The 13,935-nt window shown below is 41.8% G+C and overlaps 1 protein-coding gene across 1 annotated transcript; it reads left to right on the forward strand.

The window, feature by feature from the left end:
• The first annotated feature begins 7,920 nt into the window (after positions 1 to 7,920).
• LOC147884388 (uncharacterized) lies at positions 7,921 to 13,424 on the forward strand. The gene is made up of 4 exons (XM_087398069.1): positions 7,921 to 8,305; positions 12,531 to 12,762; positions 12,889 to 12,988; positions 13,096 to 13,424. The coding sequence occupies exons 1-4, from the start codon at positions 8,088 to 8,090 to the stop codon at positions 13,386 to 13,388; spliced, it is 843 nt and encodes a 280-aa protein (XP_087254195.1). The 5' UTR covers positions 7,921 to 8,087; the 3' UTR covers positions 13,389 to 13,424.
• Positions 13,425 to 13,935: the final 511 nt, after the last annotated feature.

Raw genomic sequence — 13,935 nt, forward strand, 5'->3', positions numbered from 1 at the left:
CATGGATAGCTTGTTGTCTATCAACATATGCAGGTGGATTCACATCCTGGAAAGTGATTCTCCTCATTTCCACATCCCTCATGGGTGTCTTATGCATCTTCTTCTCATTGAAGACCACATCATGGCTTCATATGATTTTCTTTGCTTCTGGATCCTAGAGATGATAGCCCATCTCTCCACTTTCACCATAACCCAAAAAGATGCATTTCCTAGACTTAGGATCTAGCTTCTTCTGAAGTCTTTTGGCACATGTGCATATGCCTCACACCCAAATATACACAAATGAGAGTAAGAGGGCTTCTTGCCACTCCATGCCTCTTTAGGAATACCACCATCCAAACTCTTGCTAGGTGATCTATTGATCACATGCATTGTAGTCTTCATTGCCTCAGCCCAAAAACAACCAAAGAGACTTGCATTGGAAAGCATACATTGCAACCTTTCTTGAATGGTGCGATTCATCTGTTCTCTACAACTGGATTCTGCTCTGGCATACGAGGGGATGTGAGCTCCCTCTAAATCCCACGTGTAACACGGAAATGTTGAAAGTCATGAGGGATATACTCTCCACCATTATCAGTTCGTAGGCATTTAAGCGTTCTACCTAACTAATTTTTAGCCAAAGCCAACCATTTTTGAAATACATGGAACACATCGCTCTTCCGAGCTATAGCATAAGCCTAAACTTTCCTACTTGCATCATCAATGAATGTCACATAGTATTCAGCCCCGCCTAATGACCGTGTAGGCATCGGACCACATACGTCTGAATGCACCAAATCAAGCCTTTCAAGCTCTTTCTTTCCCCTTCTTTTATGGGATGATTTAGTCTGCTTCCCATAGAGACAGTGCTCACAAAATTCAAAATCAGAGAAACTCAAATGTGGTACATAACCCAAATGGCATAAGAGTTTCATTCCATTCTGGCTCATGTGCCCCAACCTACAATGCCACAAAGAAGTACTTTGCTGCTCAGTTATTGGAACAACATGATCAGACACCCCTGATACATGTAAGGGATACAAAGTCCCACACTTGGCACCCTTGGCCAAAACCATAGAGCCCTTCTGAATTTTCCAACTCTGAAAGCCAAAAGTGGTATGAAAATTGGCATCATCTAGTTGGAGAATGGGTTGATAGGACCTAGTAGTTTGCCTTTTTTGTTCATCAATTCTTCTATCTTCAAAGAAAGATGGGTCTTGGAATATGTGAGTGGACATAGGGCTCTAAACAAGATGACTATCAAGGATAGGTTTCCAATCCATTGGATTGATAAGATTTTTGACAGCTTAAGGGGAGCATGTATTTCCAGCCACATGTAGTTAGCATCAATAGATGATATGAGTGTCATCACAGAGTCCTTGATTTTATCATCAAGTGAGGATAGCACCCCAAGAGATCCATAAAACTTCTTTTTGAACATCATAGGGTACCCACTGAAATGAAACTTTTGGTCAACTTAGGCACATGTCTCACATTTTTCAAAACAAATGCAGACCCATTTGCAAAAGAAAACTTTATGTCACTATTAGAGGCAGTTTCCTTTTCATAAGTGGCACACAATTTCTTCCACAAATCTTTCGTAGTTTGCTCATTTACTACTGTGAAATAAAGTGACTCTGCAAGGTGAAGTCTAATAGTAGACTTCGCTAATGCATCCAACTCATTCCAATCATCCTCAGACATATCTGCAGGCTTAGATTCAATCCCTGCCAAGGGTTTAATCTACTTCTTTTGAATAAGCATATCCCTTATCTGTTCTTTCCACAAAGAAAAGTTTGTCCCATCAAACTTCTTAATGCTGAAAAACTCCTTTTCAGACATGGAAGAGGATGCCATGATGCAAATGAAACAAAATCCCAAATGCTAGTATCTACAAAGGAGAAATCACACGAAATACTAGGTGCACCCAATATGTCTGCTTTAATGAAGAATAGTGTCACCAAAACTCAAGGCTCAAAGCATCAAAATGCATCTAACTCATGTGCATATACTATGCATCCATATGAGCAAATCTCGCCTAAAAGAAAATGTCAACCCATAATGACAAAACAATGGCAGATATAATGCCAATAAGAGCCAGATGCCTCAAGCATAAACACTATCCATAGGCATAAGCATCAATAATGTCTCATCCAAAAGATCATAGCACAACCTTGCATCCACTACAATATGTCAAAGCTATCCCTCAGCATAAAATAGTATCTGTGTGCTAAGCGTCCATCAATAAAGCATCCCACAAGGCAATTTGGGCCTATCAGCGCATCCAACAAGGATCACAATGCATCCAAATGGCCTGTAAAGCATCCACTGCAACCCAATACAAACCACAAATGAGTGCACATGGCTCAGACTACAACCAGAGTGATCTACATAAAGTATATCTAAGAAATCATGGCCTTACGACAATGACCACTAGTGAAAGTAGAACCTGGGATGTCTCAAAACATGGGCGTCACTGCATAATTGAACTCAGCAAGAGAATCTGCCAATATCTCTCTTCTACCACAACCTCAAAATCTCATCCAAGGATGGAGTAAGAGCCAGTCAACCCTTGCATTTACTTGCAAAAATGAACCTTAGGAAACTTAATCTTAGCCAAAATGCCACATGGCAATCAATGAGAAGGTCTTGGAAACTTTGAGAAATTTCCTTCAAAGAGACGACGGAAAAACACAGAGAATCACAACTCCCTCAATTCTTCATGGAATGGCAAGTAGCTTTGTAAGCATATGTTTTAGGTAGTCCCGGATCCAACAGGATAGACATCGCTACAAATGGAGGCCCGGATGTTGAGATCCCACTCACACAGAAAATGGCAAAATGAAGACGTCGGAGTAGACAGAGATTCACCGTAGCTTCAAAAGTTCATAGAATCGGAAGTAGCTTCTCAACTACAAGTTTTAGACCACTCTGGATCCATTGGGATTGTCAAAACTGCAAATGTTGGCCTGGATATGGAGATCCAACACACAAAATCCTCGCAGAAAATGAATTTCGTCACTTTTTGTAGGAGCTGTAACTTTTCACTGAAAACTCAGATGATAGAGATGTTAAAAGTGAAAATGTAGCTCTTAATATGATATACAACTTCCTTAAAGACTTCAAGTCAAAATTCTATCTCTAACTCCAGATATTTGTGCCACTACATATGTGTCTCTGAGAAGATTTGCTTATATCCTACGCCTTCAACTTTGCAACCCAGTAAAACAAATGCCCAAGAGGATTTTGCCCCTTTCTCTCCAACTGCTATAGCAGCTCCAAAATCTGGAGCTCCTCCTACTGAACAAGGATCTTTGGGATGCACCACTCTCTCTCTGAGCTAGAGGCTGCACCGAGCTGCTCATGCTACCACCAGGCTCTACTGCCAAGCTCTGATACCAGTTGTGAGGAGGGTGAGAGGAAGCTTGAGAGACACAAGTTTTGGTGGGTGCAGAACACCCTAATCTTCTATTTCATCCATATATATGTGTGTTTGAGTATTGTACATAACTGCGGTTAAGGTACAGTGGCCTTTAACCCCCACAAGACACATATCCTTGCATAATCTGAAATGATTAGCCAAGGGTGTAGAAACAAGTTTTGCATTTTGCATTTCAAACCTTTTCAACATCTTTTCAATGTACTCACTCTGAGACAATGTCAACTTGTGGTTTTTCCTATCTCTTGTTATTCTCATGCCAAGGATTTGCTTTGCAACACCCAAATGCTTCATCGCAAAAGTATTTTCCAACTTCCTCTTGAGCACATTTATATCCTACATGTTAGAGCTTGCGAGATAAGCATCTCATCAACATACAATAACAAGATCATGTATCTGCCATTGTCTAGTTTTTGAGAATGAACACAGTGACCTGAGTGACATCTACTAAAGCCTTTTTTTGCCATAAACCTATCAAACTTCAAATACCACTTCCTTGGAGCTTGCTTTAAACCATACAGGCTTTTCTTCAACATGCATACCAATTCCTCCTTTCCTTTGACCTCATATCCTTATGGCTATTGCATGTAAATCTCTTCCTCTAGATCCCCATGAAGAAAAGCTGTCTTCACATCTAATTGTTTAAGATGCAAGTCTTCTATAGCCACAAGACTCAAAATAGCTTTGATTGAAGTCATTTTAACAAAAGGAGAGAATATTTCATCAATGTCTATTAACTTTCTTTCGTGCAAACCCCTTTACAACAACAAGCCTTGCCTTGTATCTCCTTTTTCCTCCATCTTCTTCCTTCACCCTATAAATTGATTTATTTCGCAATGCTGTTTGTCCCATAGGAAAGTGAACCAATTCCAAGTTTGGATTTGTTGTAGCAAAGAGTCCATTTCCTCTTCCATGCCTCGCACCCACCCCTTTTGGATTCTACTTGCATTGCTTCTTCATACATTTTTGGTTCACTAGAATCAGTCAACAAAACATAATTAAAAGAAGGAGAAAATCACTCAAGCGGTCTACTTACCCTTGTAGACCTTCTAAGTTGTTGTCTTTGTGCCAACATGGACTTAGGTAGCATAGAATGTGTGTGTAGAGTAGCTAGAGAGTAGTGGCAAAACTCCACTTGTGCTTGCATAAGGCTCGGAATAATTTCCCATAGGAATCCTTAACATGCATCTTCAACATGCAACTCCTACATATGATTCCTAGATGTTCTACATGCAAGTTCTACATACGATTCCTACATGCAATTTGTACATGCAAATCCTAAATGCATGTTCTACATGCAACATGCAAGTCCTACATGCATGTTCTACATGCAACATGCAACTTCTATATGCGCATCGTAGATGCAAGTTCTACATGTAGAGAGAGAATGCCTTACAATTCCTACATGTAGAGAGAGAAGCTCTCCAACTTATATAAATACCCCATAATGAAATGAAGCCCACACTCTTTGGGGCATTGTGTTGAGTTCTACTTTGGTATTCCAAGAAATTGTCTCCATGTGTCCATGCTTACTTGCACTCCATGTCCAAAAGCATGTCCTAACCTTGTAACTTCTCCTCCCCTCTCCTCTTCCCAACTCCTCCTCTCCTCCTCCCTCCTCCTCCCTCCTCCTCCCTCTCCTCCTCCTTTCTCCTCTCTCTCCTTCCCCCCCATGCTCTTACACCTTCTCTTTCCCACTCCTATTCTCCACCTAAACCCTTAGTCCCTCAACCCTTGACCTCCATGATCTACGAGGGAGACAATTTCTCTGCCATGTACTCTATGCTGAACCTTGGATCCTCCTTCTAACCCTTAAACTGCTTCTGAACCGTGGAGCCTCTTCTAAACCTTGGAATCTTCTTCTAAACCTTGGAACCTCCTTCAATGAAGGCAAAATCCTTCATTACCCCAATCATGATGATGCACGTTCCTTTCACACATGCATGCACTATGTTTGCTTACCACACTTAAGACTATGTCTCTCACCAGAATACGACCTGAGGTCCTAAGCTACACTTATACTACAAATGATGACACCAATATATCTATAGGTGACAAAAAGCCTCGAAACCCTACATACTAAGAATACCATGCTCTTCTTGCGGAAGCCATGGGAAAGAGCCAACATAAGTGCACCTGGAGGAATTGTTGTTGCTACTACTGCACATTCTCATTTTTTGCAAAGTTTGGAATTTCATCTCCTATGATTTCATCAAGGGTTATGTATTCTGTGTCTGCATTTTCTTTCTTCCTTTTCTCCAAGTAATCTTTATATATAATAATCTCATTGAATACATCTCTGCTCCTAATGATTATTTTACTTTCATAATCCCATAGATAGTAACCAAACTCACTACCTCCATATCCAATGAAGATGCACTTCTTGGATTGTGCCTCAAGCTTTGTTCTCAATTCCTTATCAACATGGAAAAATGCTTCACAACCCAAAACCTTTAGAAAAGAATAGTTAACCTTTTTACCTTTTCATGCCTTTTCTATGACCATCTAAGGAACTTGAAGGTGATCTATTTATCAAGTAAATGACTGTATTCACTCCTTCAACCCAAAGCTGTAAGGTTAGTCGTGCATGTAGTCTCATGCTCCTTGCATGCTCCATGATTGTTGTGCTCATCCTCTCTAACACATGATTGTCTTGTGGCGTTCTTGGAGTTGTCTTGTCTCTACAAATTCCATTGTATGAATAGTAACTATTAAACTCTTTGATGCAAGATTCACCTCCATTATTAGATCGAAGAGCCTTCAACTTCTTTCCTGCCTCATTCTCAACCAAAGCTTTCCATTTCTTAAAAGTTTCAAAGACAACATATTTTATTTGAATGCAATAAACCCAAGTTTTTCTAGTTGCATCATCAATAAAAGTAACATAATAATGAGAACCACCAAGAGAGCAGAACCCCATACATTTGTATGCACAAGCTCTAGCTTTTGTCTCTTCTTTTCTTTCCCAACTTTGAGAAATCTTCCTCTCTTCTGTTTTCCATAAACATTGTTCTCACAAAAATCCAAATCAACCTGCTTCAAACCTGGCAACAACTTTCTTGAGCGAAGAATCTGCATCCCCTTCTCACTCATGTGTCCAAACCTATGATGACACAGAGATGTATCTGCTCCTATAGAAGCTAAAGTGATAGAGAAGTAATCATTACCGATACATAAATACAATGTACCTATGTTGGGTCCTTTCCTATTACCATTAACCCTTTTTTGACCTTCCACAAATTTCTTGCAAATGTGGTTGTGCAGCCTTCATCATCCAATTGTCCTTTTGAAATTAAGTTTTTTTAAAAATCAGGAACATGCCTTACCTCCCTTAGCAACCATTGGTTCCATTCTGCAACTTTATCAACACCTTGCCCTTTCCAACAATCTTTAACGCTTCATCATCACCAAAATGAAGAACTCCAAATCACCTTAAACATAGTCTTGAAAATATTTCCTATGAGGTGTAGCATGAAATGAGCCCATGCATCAATGATAGTATCCAATGAAAGAATTAAGGCATTTTGCAACACACTACTTGCTACATTTGCTTCCTGCATATTCTCTTGTTATCCATCTCCTTTCTTTTTCTTTTGTGACCAACAGTCTTTTTTCAGGTGTCCTTTCTTCACATAATGCCAGCACTCCAGGAACTTCCCATTGGATTTGGATTTGCTTTTGAACTTGACTTGTTATGATGTCCTAGGCTCTTTCCTCTCTTTCTTTATCTTCCCCTGTTCTCAAGAGTCAAAGCATTACCTTCTAGCAATGAGCACAAAATCAAGAGAGCTCGAACCTCCTCATAAAATTTAACTCCTACAAACCTTGGCTTGTATTCATATTGAACTGATTCAAATGATCAGCTATCGACCCACCTTCTGACATCTTCAAATTGAATAGATGCTTCATAAGAAATACCTCATTAGAAGCTAATGGGTTTTTGTATAATGTATCCAGTGTGCTCATCAAGTCGTTTGTTGTCTTTTGTTCAAGAACGTCAAAAGCCACTAATGCTCCCAAACACAATCGTATCGTTCCTAGTGCCTTTTTGCCAAGAACCTCCAAATCTTTGATGGACGTACTTTCAGAGCATTTCTCTACTAAAGCATTGCCTCTTGTGGAGGCAATTTGTCCAACAAGCAATTTGTCTACTAAAGCAGGTAGACATGAGGTCTTCGCATTAGTGTCACACGCAACCATGAGGGGCACATCTTCCCGTGGCCTAAATTGCGAGGGACAAGGAGTCAACCATTAGGATTCGAACGAGGTTTCCCCACACCCAACCATGAGGGGCACATGTGCTCGTGGCCTACATTGCAACGGAGCCATTAGGATTCGAACACACTGAGAGGCAAGGAGTAATCCATTAGGATTTGAACGAGGGCAGCCGCTCATCTTTCAGGATGGCAGTCGGACAAACGTCCTACCGAGTGTGGTGCGCGGCTGCGCACTTGGAGTTAGTGTTACCACAGAAGAGTCAAGTTGAGCTTGGTGAAATGCTAGCCATTTGGATATTTGAGTTCTCTTTAACAAGAGGAGTTCCCCCTGCCCAGCAACCCAGATTCTTCTGGGGAAGCATCGCCATTGATGAGGACTGGGTTGAACAAGTTCTCGAAAGCCAAGAGTAGGTTGGGAGTTTTGTAGCTTGAATTGGCTGACGGTAGCAATGGTTCCTGCCACAGATGCCCTCTCCTTTTACCATCAAGACAGGATACGTGATCCGGATGTGGCTGACTGGGAATTTGTAGAAGAACCGTCGGTTTCTGCGCCCCATCGTTATTTTGCTCCAAATAGAATGAGGGTGACTCCACATGCCGACCACGTCGCTTATGTAACGTCGGAGGAAGCAGACAGCCTGCCCAACGCCTCCGCACCCTCCCCATTGTAAGTAATGATCGATGAGAGGTACTTCGGAGGTTTGCAGGGCAGTTTTTATCTTCGCCTTGAAGCATTTTTGGATCTATCCATACCTATCCTTACGAAGCCTGCTAACATCATCCATTGAAAGTGGAGTCAAATATTGCTAGAGTCAACTTAAGTAAATGTAACCGGCAATGGTCTATTAATCTTAACAGCTATAAATCCCACTTCATCTAGGGGCCCTCCCCTCTGTGCCTCACCATATGGTGCTAGTGACCATATATGCGGTGATCACTAGAAGTGTCACACCATATGGTGCTAGTGGCCATATATACGGTGATCACTAGAAGTGTCAGAACAGAACTGTCCTTTAGTGTATTTTTCACGGCCAGGATTTTCAAAAACCCGTTAAGATTTTTGATAGCCTTGTAATTAACGATTCAAATATAGTTTAAAAGCCGAATGATATGTAAAATTTTGAGAGAAAAACCGGCCAGGGAAAAGTAGTTTTTTTTGACCCTGATCAATAGGCTCTTTGGGCATGTGATGCTGGTAGGAGGAACATCCACTTGGGGCGTTAACGATGCAGCTGGTGAAAGGGCATTTGGTAACGTGTCCTTCTCTCCATCCCATCTCCACTTGCTCATCACAAGCATCCTCCGTATGCTTCATATCATAGTTTACTTGGGCCATACTTCCTTGCACATCCTGTCTTTGTAACCAATCTATTTCATTCTTGTTGCCTCACATCATAGATGCCAAATTTTCAAGTCTCTTGTCTTGTGCTATTTGAATCCCCTTAGACTGAGTGAAGTCGTCGTCTGTGAAACATCTGTTGTTGACGTCCTCTGTTCCTCTGTGTAGGATGTACTTGTGGGTGGCCGTGAGGCAACCTAACATTGAGATGATGTTGGCCTCAGATGGAGTGGGTGCTTGTTGGGCTTGTGTCCTGTCTCTTGCCGATCTGGCGTGCTTGAAAATCAAGGTCTTGATCTTGATGCTCTCATCCACTTCTCCTGTGAAGAAAAAGTTTGTGATCTCCTATTGTTTGGAGCAGTGTCCCATGGCAGGTCTCTTGACTTTAGACCGAAGTTGGTGACCTCTATAAGAAACATGCGGCACATCTCTGGTGTGAGTAGTAGATGGCTCTACTCATATCCGTGTATTCATGGGACAGAAGACCGTGGTATCTCCTTTGGTTCTTATAATACCTAGGAGATCGTAATCTCCTCGGTGTCCACCTCGTGTGTATCACAAAGAGTGCAGACCCTCAGGTCTCTACGGTGTGGTGTGGCTGCAAATCTTGGGATATGCCTTGATCTGGAATCTATGAGATGAGGTTGTGAGCTGCCCATGGTGATTTGTACTGCATGGGAGAGATGGCCCTGTAGATATGATGAAGCAGTCCTCGCTAAGTGGAGAAAATGCTCTCTACAGAAGGCCATCTTGGTCCCAGAGTGGCTGCGCATGTGTCCTATGGATGTATACCTACCTGCCATATATCATCTCAGATGATTTGATGAGTCTTGTGCTGTATCAGATGCAGGAAAGGGGCGTCTAGTGAGTACTGATATGAGGGTAAATGGTCAATAGACATGTCCTGCAGTTGGAACCATCTGGAGACTTGTGCATACAAGCATTGCTCATATCCCTCTGCAGCAAGCTGCACAGACGATGAGAGAGCCCTCCATGGTAGTCTTTGATGGCTTGCATCTGTCCAGCCGAAGCACCTGACCCGTTCCAGATAGGTAATGACCTGAAATGCGGCATCTGTGTGGAGAAATTTACAAGTGTTGGGGGGGGGCTCTTGCAGCAGGCTAGTAAAGGGGCATCGACAGTAAACTTTGATAGAATGATGTTGTGGGCATGTTGTGTGGAGTACATCTCTTCCCCGGAATCATACAAGATAGTGTCATGACCTTTTGTCTCTCAAAATCAGGCACTCATCCTCTCTGAGGTCTATTGTCCAATAAGGTCCTGCATATAAGGCTGCTGGTCAAATGAGAGAATCAAAGAGAAGTGATTTCATCCTCATGTGCTGAAACTGTGCTTGAAAATGGTCTGTCTCTCTACTCTCAATAATGATGCGTGCCCTCTGGTCAAGCATTTTTACACCATTGAATATTGATGATTAGTGATCGTCAAATGACCTCTTCAGCTTTACGTCCACCAAGTGTCATACACTGTTGAGCCCTCATCTTTTCCCCCCTATATCGTTAGCCTTGGTATAGTTGACATTACAGAAGTCCATTGCAATTTAGTATGCATATGAACAGCCTGTTGGACAGAAACTGAAGGTGCATAGACAGAGAGCATATGAGCTCTTACATCCGCACACAGCAGTAGGGAAGAGTTCTACAGCAGTAGGTGCAGCATACAGTGTCCATAGGAGTGCAACACACTGTGTCCATAAGAAGACAATACCATAGCTTTTAGCAGGAGGTATAGTATTGGGACCGTTTTGTACTTCATTCTACATATCTATAGATGGGCTATACTACTATGTGTATTCCTTCCAGATCTCAAAAGTGTTTCTTTGTTTGAAGTGAGATAAGTATCTTGGCAATACATCAATAATCAAGTGATTTTTTGTCAAGGTTGCAAGGTCATTGTTGTTCTTATGTGGTGTTCGACGAGAGACGTGTTGAGATCTCCCACATGGTATTAGAGCTAGTGGGATACTATGGTTGTGCTTCCAACATGCTATCAGAGCTAGCCTATAAATCAGGGATGTGCTAGTTAGTCTACTCCATAAGTCTGTTTCTACAACTGAAGGTGGAGGCCCTTGTGCTGAGAAAATAGGGTGACTTAATTCAGTCAGGTGTCTGTAATCAAATGGAGGTTTGCAATAATGAGCTCAAAGAATTTTGGTGGACTGAATCTCCAAGGTATCCATGGCATCTCATATGCTTATCCCTAACTTTGAAATAAAAAGGATGTTGGATGGGACACTCCATGGATCTGTTTCTACAACTGAAGGTGGAGGCCCTTGTGCTGATTACAGATGGTGTTGAGCCCAAGAGCCAGGATCTATTATATGTGTCGGGCAAGGTCATGAATTCAGTGCAGGTAAAGTATTAAGTGCGTAAGGATGCTGAGGCACTATCGATGATCATGGGGACAACTGCAGATTCAGTGCTTCCGCACATTCAACTAGACTGCTTATGAGGCTTGGAAGTTATCGGTGAGGATCTACATGAAGCAACCACAGGGATCTCACTGTACATGTTTCGAGGATTGAAAGTTGCAGATGCGGCTGGAGGTGGAATCGGTTGAAACAAACCTGGGATGCATGGTACCTTGCAGATCTGGTTCGTCACAAGTTGCTGAGGGTGATGATTGGATGGACCCATTGGTGCCTAGGTATCCCAAAGACTATGGCATGTTCATAATTTGGATGGGCAGTGCCTTTGGCAGGTGGTGTTGTGATTGTACCAATGTAGGTTGGTTCCCGTATCTCTTGTACGATGTGGAGGGCCTGGAGGTACAAGAGGTGGGGGATCTTGGACCTGATGTTGACGACATGTCCGACCTGTTCCTGAGAGCTTCTGCATGGGAGCTCATGGAACATCTCGTCGATCGATATTGGCCCACAGTGGCTTGTTGAGAGGGGGTGTTGGAATGTAGAGGTCAACTCCCCAACTTTGAACCCCCATATAAGGAGGAGAAGGGGGCGTCAGGCTATTGGAATGATGAGGTTGTATCTGCAGAAAAAGAAGCGGCAGATCTGGAACTGATAAATGGCAGCTCAATCATCCCAGCATGGAGGGCTGGGTAGGCAGGCATACATTGGGGGTATGTGTCTATTGTACCAGTTTTGGAGATATTTCCACATTGATGGATGTGGAGATAGACATAGTCTTTTCTAGGAGAACATGATGCAATATAGATGTCTAAAAGCGTGAAGACATGGACAAGAGTCTGCTTTTGAAAGATCTAAGGTTGTAAAAGCTGAAGTTTAACGTCCTTACTCAGTGGTATGTGTTGTTGACAAAACTGATACTTTTGAAGCTGAGTTACTTTCTTTGCCCCCTGTATTCTAGGATCTGTATTGCCGATCTTTGATAAGTCCATTATGTTGTTGCTCATCACAGCACTAGGTAATGGAGGACTATCTTGAAAGGTGCAATATCTTTTCTGGTTTTGTGCTACCCAAGTGACTAATTTTCAGTTATAAAGAAAAATAAAAAATATTATTACTTGATATGAAGGAAAGGTACCTCGTTGATAAGAATGCCATGCCCTGCAGAGGCCTTTTGGATTCAGGAATGCCCCAAGCAGAGACTCTTTCGTCAACTGCATCATCTCCAATACAGGGAAGCTATTTGGTCACGGTGATTGCAAAAGATTATGGCACACCACTTACTGCTGAGGAACAGCCTATTTCTGATTGGATTGAGCCACAGCTTGTTTTCTCTGAACAGCAAAGCTCTGACATTTATAATGCATTCAAGCTACTGCAGAATGTTTCTGAGGCCAAGGTGATTTGTACCGTTTCCTTCTGGCAATAAAGATAATTGTTTTAACATTTTAGACTTGCCACTGTCTGTTGAGGTATCAAGAGGTTTACACATTTTGTCATATGTTTCATTGTGTTCGCATGACAGGAGGCCATAATCTCAATCGTTTCAGATCCTGCTGTCTGGGATGCAGTGATGAACAATAAAAGCTTGCAGGACCTCATGAACCATATTCATCACTATGGAGGTTAGCTTTGGACTTGAGCTCATCACGTGATATAAATGTTGTATGAGCTTTTCCCTGCAGGTTGCAATTCAGCTAAGCACAATGTGTGTCTATGGCACTCTATGCAGACTTCCCAATAAATGATTTCATGCCCAAGGTGATGGAATCAAAGATTGGTGCCGGTTGTAGTACTGCTGCCAATAATTTTGATCCCTCTACAGTGTGGTACAACAATGGCAGGCAGGTATTCAAATCTCTGAAAGAGAAGTTTGTGGCAACTGCAAACTCACTATTTTCTCTTCTAGACACACACGTTTGTCTAAAGAAAGATCACAATTCACTTGAAGGAAGTGTGAAATCTTGTATAATTCTTGCTACTGTTATTCTCCTGCTTATCATTGACAAGCGTTCAGGTGAATGAATTCTGTTCTTTGAAATCACAAAAATCCTTCATAGACTCTGGTTGTTATTTACATGTATCATTGAGCTTCCATTAGGCAAGGTAACTTGTATGGAATTAAGTACTTCTATGTTTGGCACAGTAGTTTGGTAAATATTAAAAGTTGATGGAATTGACATTTCAGCAAATGATGTTGAAGATGAGATTTTGGAGTATTTAATGTTTGGGGAAAACAGAAGCAAGCCTTGTGTATTAAGTCCAGTATACAGAACAATGAATTACCGAAGCTTTTTTGTGATTGGAAAGCTTCAGACAGGCAGAGACCTACGGGAAGAATTTCCATTATTCAGTTTGAGACATATAAGGAGAAGACAAGTCCAAAGATGCAGCTGTGTTAAAGGCTATGGTAAGCAAAGGTTGCCATGGTTTATTTAATGTCAAGAAGGTTCAATGTGCAACCTGTGTGCATTTAGAGAAACTCAGTGTCTAATCTCGTTAGTGTAATAAATAGGGCACTCCTATCCAGCAGTACATACTTTAATTGGCCCCCTCTTTGGAGTGGCTTTAG

This window comes from Dipteris shenzhenensis, chromosome 27, assembly GCF_047967505.1.
Source record: "Dipteris shenzhenensis isolate YYH24624 ecotype China chromosome 27, Dip_SZ_1.0, whole genome shotgun sequence".
NCBI classification, from domain to species: Eukaryota; Viridiplantae; Streptophyta; class Polypodiopsida; order Gleicheniales; family Dipteridaceae; genus Dipteris; species Dipteris shenzhenensis.